The sequence below is a fragment of the Metschnikowia bicuspidata genome, assembly GCF_001664035.1.
Source record: "Metschnikowia bicuspidata var. bicuspidata NRRL YB-4993 chromosome Unknown METBIscaffold_4, whole genome shotgun sequence".
In the NCBI taxonomy this organism is placed as follows: Eukaryota; Fungi; Ascomycota; class Pichiomycetes; order Serinales; family Metschnikowiaceae; genus Metschnikowia; species Metschnikowia bicuspidata.
This window is the reverse complement of record NW_017387734.1, coordinates 549041-552580: the sequence shown is the minus strand read 5'-3', so window position 1 is coordinate 552580 and position 3540 is coordinate 549041. Positions and strand designations below refer to the sequence as shown.

Here is a 3540-nt window from a genome sequence, read left to right as displayed (position 1 = left end):
TACGTACCAAGTGACTTAGCTCGGCCCGTCTCCTCCGTTAGTCACGGCCTGGACGGCCCTCATGGCCCGTATCTGTTTACGTATTGGATATTACGTCATCGACTCCTAGGATAGGTCTCCTGTAGTAGTCGCTTCAACTCAGATGGTTGTAGCGGCCTTAAGGAGCCAAATTCCTGCGACGCGCCACGCCTTCTGGTGTAAACCTTGAAAATCGTGGTGACGAACCAATTTAATTTCGTTAAGTTCTCCAATGAGTTGTCGGCTGGGGCCAGCATCCATCTTTGGCCCACTGGGTATAATTTTTGAGCAGACAAACCAAAGATGTTTCTGTCGCCTCTTTGAGCTCAGAAAGCCGCAAGTTCGTACATTCGAGAGAGAATTACAAGTCAAATGTCATATAACGCTAAAAATGTAAAGTACTACAATACGCTTTTCCTCGATGTAACAGTACTTTCCCGAGGATGTCACCATCCTCTGGGATTAGTCTGTTAGTCACGTGGCACGTTGGTAGAATGTGCACGTGACGTCCGGCATATACACCGGACGGAGAGAAGTGAATATGAAGGTGATTGAACACATTGTTAGTTAGAAGGGTAAGCCTTATTACATAAGAGTAGATCACCTTAATAAAGGTTACTCTCCGTTACTACCGTACGCTTCCGGTATCAATATTACTAGGATAAGCTTATCAGTCTTATCCTCTGAGCCAACGGCCTATCCCGTGTCAGGCGATCTATCTCGCCTAGACAGCTCTATTATCTCGTGGCATCTCCCACAAGTAAGAGTTAATAACCTCTGAAAGATCCAGTTAAGAATAAGATACAGAAAGTATCTTAGTACTCGTGTCATAGTTATTCCCAGGTTGTCCTAGTTCATACTATGACCGACCTGCATGAAACCCTCGCGGATATCCTGGAGACTGTCTCACAGTCTATGCAAGATTCGCACTAAGAGAGGTTGAAGTATTTAGAATCCAGTCCCCGAGAATACGGAGGGACAATGTTCACCAACTTGGACGATCCGTCCAAAACAAATACACGTTACTCTTACATATCCGTTCTACGTCTTAAGACCGACCCTGACGACACCTTTACCCCCTTTCCGGTTTCAGTCCAAGACACGGACGAATACCGAAGTACCTGAAGGTAAGCCAGGCTTCTAAAGAAGACCTCGAGCATTTCTAGAGATACGATCTGACGATCCAAGATAATTCGATATAATGATAGGAACACACTTAATCTTTTTAATTCGAAGATGACTTCGTGGCCAAGTTGGCTAAGGCGTAAGACTGTTAATCTTAAGATCGTGAGTTCGACCCTCACCGAGGTCGCTTTATTTTTTTTTGGCTTGCTGTCTCCGTGCTTTTTCATTCTTTCGGTAAGAGTGGCTAAGTAGACCTAGACTCTAAAAGTAAACTTCTGTGCGACTATATCGGGAAGGGGGTTCATGATACCACAGACACCACGTACCAGGCATGGCGCCAAATGATACAGGAGCCTTTCATGAGAAATTGCGAGCCGCGCTTTATTGTTTGGCCTTATCGTCTAGGATCTGAAAGGTTTGGAGGATTCGTTTCCGGCTACCAATATGGTGCTGTTCCCTAGACACATACTTGATATAGATGCCAGATTTATGGTCTTTTCAAGGCCAGATAGTATTCTGGGCGCAAGACTAGAAAATCTGCAGAGCCATGCCACTCATATATCCGTGGCCTTCAGAAAACCTTGCACACTGCCTTCGGCGCCATTAATTAGACTCGCTTGGCGCAGCCGCGAAATGATTTATACGTGGCCCGTCAGACAGAATGGGGCATGAATGTGCCTGTTAACATGAAGCAGATTTTTTTGGGGCGACGAAAAAGCCAGTAAGTGAAAAGCGAACTAGGTTTCCTCGAGACATGCAGAATATTCACAAACTCCACGAAACTTAAGACCACTGAAGATTTAGCGGAGAGCGCACTACCACCATCAATAAAGGCTTACGTTGAAAATGGCGCCAAGAAACTCCGGGGACCCCTGGAGTCCTCTGAATGCTGATTTGATTCTATCAAGCTTTATTCTTTTGATGGAGTCTGCTAGGAATTGGAAAAGTTTGGATCATTTCTCGATAAATACGTTGCGATTATTTGCAATCGTGTAACAATGGGGACCAGGGAGTTACAGCTTTCTGTTCTCGATGGGATTTCTACCCAGTGCAAATGCCAAGATCGCGAAATATCGAGAACCGAGTCAGCAAAGTCTCTGCCAAGTCTCTGTCAATTGTCGAGCTCAGCCTTTCTCATTGAAGGCCACAATCAGCAACGCAAAAAGAAAAAAGAAGATGCACATTTCATTGCTGCATTGTGCTTGGCTCTTCGCCGTGATGTACGCTACACTTCACGAAGACTTGACTGGTAGTAGCAAAAGCTTTGTATAACCAGATGATGTTTATACCGACATGTTTGCCATTGCCATTACGTCTCCTATCGTGCCAATACCTTAGATGGAGCCGGCCGAGGGAAGTCGGGGCGGAATATCTTTTTGACAAGTTATCTGAAAAAAGGAGCAGAGTCTTTAAAATGAGACATTCCGGTAGCCCCATAAAGCACCGCATGTCAAAAGGCCCGTATCGGCCTGGACGGTATGCTGGGGTAAGCGTGCGCTTGACGACATGGATTTCCAGGGCAGGACTCAATAAGTCGGCAGAAGGTTGACCAGCCCATTTTTTTTTTTCAAACGACGACAAAAAACAGATTTATCTGTGGCTCCTTGAACCCGATGGGTCGAGAAAAAACAACAACAACCATATTCAAATGTTAGTATTCTTCGTCTTACCGGAGCTTTAATTAGACCCGCGGCCGCGCCGATCTATGATGGGTGCATTGGCGCGAGCACAATTGAGTCCCTATGAGTCTGAGTCCCTATGAGTCCCTATGAGTCCCTATGAGTCCCTATGAGTGCTACTCTTTGGAACAGACAAACACCAAATAAACCAAACACCAAGAACACCAAGCACCAAAAACACCAAAATAACATTGCAAACAGCATGCAAGTAAAAAGCCCACCAATCGCCCTTGCTTTTCTCATGCCCACGCCTGAGCCTGTTGAGGCCGCGCGCATGTTCTCGCGCGGCCCTAAAATACCAGGGCCATCGCAGACGGGGCCGTCCGCGCGCACTCGCAATTCAGTATAAGGCGCTGGCATCGGCCCTCCAACCCCAGGATCCGGCCCAGCAAGAAAAAGCACCCTGATCATCGGGCACGACATCCGCCCACAAGGCACACAAAGTCCCGAGATACGCATCACACAGGTCAGAGCTTGAATAACAGCCAAAGTACAAAGCTTAAGACGCAGCACACAGCGTGAATAACCGCTCAAAGCACAAAGGTTGAACAACAGCTCAAAGCACAAAGGTTGAATAACCGCTGAAAGCACAAAGGTTGAATAACCGCTCAAAGCACAAAGCGTGAATAACCGCTCAAAGCATAAAGCTTGAATATCAGCTCAAAGCACAAAGCGTGAATAACAGCTCAAAGCACAAAGGTTGAACAACAGCTCAAAG

At 46.4% G+C, this 3540-nt stretch overlaps 2 protein-coding genes and 1 non-coding gene across 3 annotated transcripts in view; 2 read left to right on the top strand and 1 right to left on the bottom strand.

Annotated features, from left to right (window-relative positions):
* Positions 1-1256: 1256 nt before the first annotated feature.
* Positions 1257-1330, top strand: METBIDRAFT_t174. Its single transcript has one exon. It is a non-coding gene; the product is annotated as a tRNA-Asn (tRNA).
* A 1470-nt stretch (positions 1331-2800) lies between these two features.
* Positions 2801-3459, bottom strand: METBIDRAFT_197051 (uncharacterized protein). Its single transcript, XM_018854881.1, has one exon. The coding sequence runs from the start codon at positions 3279-3281 to the stop codon at positions 2910-2912; it is 372 nt and encodes a 123-aa protein (XP_018710889.1). The 5' UTR covers positions 3282-3459; the 3' UTR covers positions 2801-2909.
* Positions 3460-3512: 53 nt separating this feature from the next.
* Positions 3513-3540, top strand: part of CEF1 (Cef1p) — a 2426-nt gene continuing 2398 nt past the window's right edge. Inside the window, exon 1 of the mRNA XM_018854883.1 lies at positions 3513-3527. The gene's annotated coding sequence lies outside the window, so the exon portion shown is untranslated. The remainder of the gene's footprint in view (positions 3528-3540) is intronic.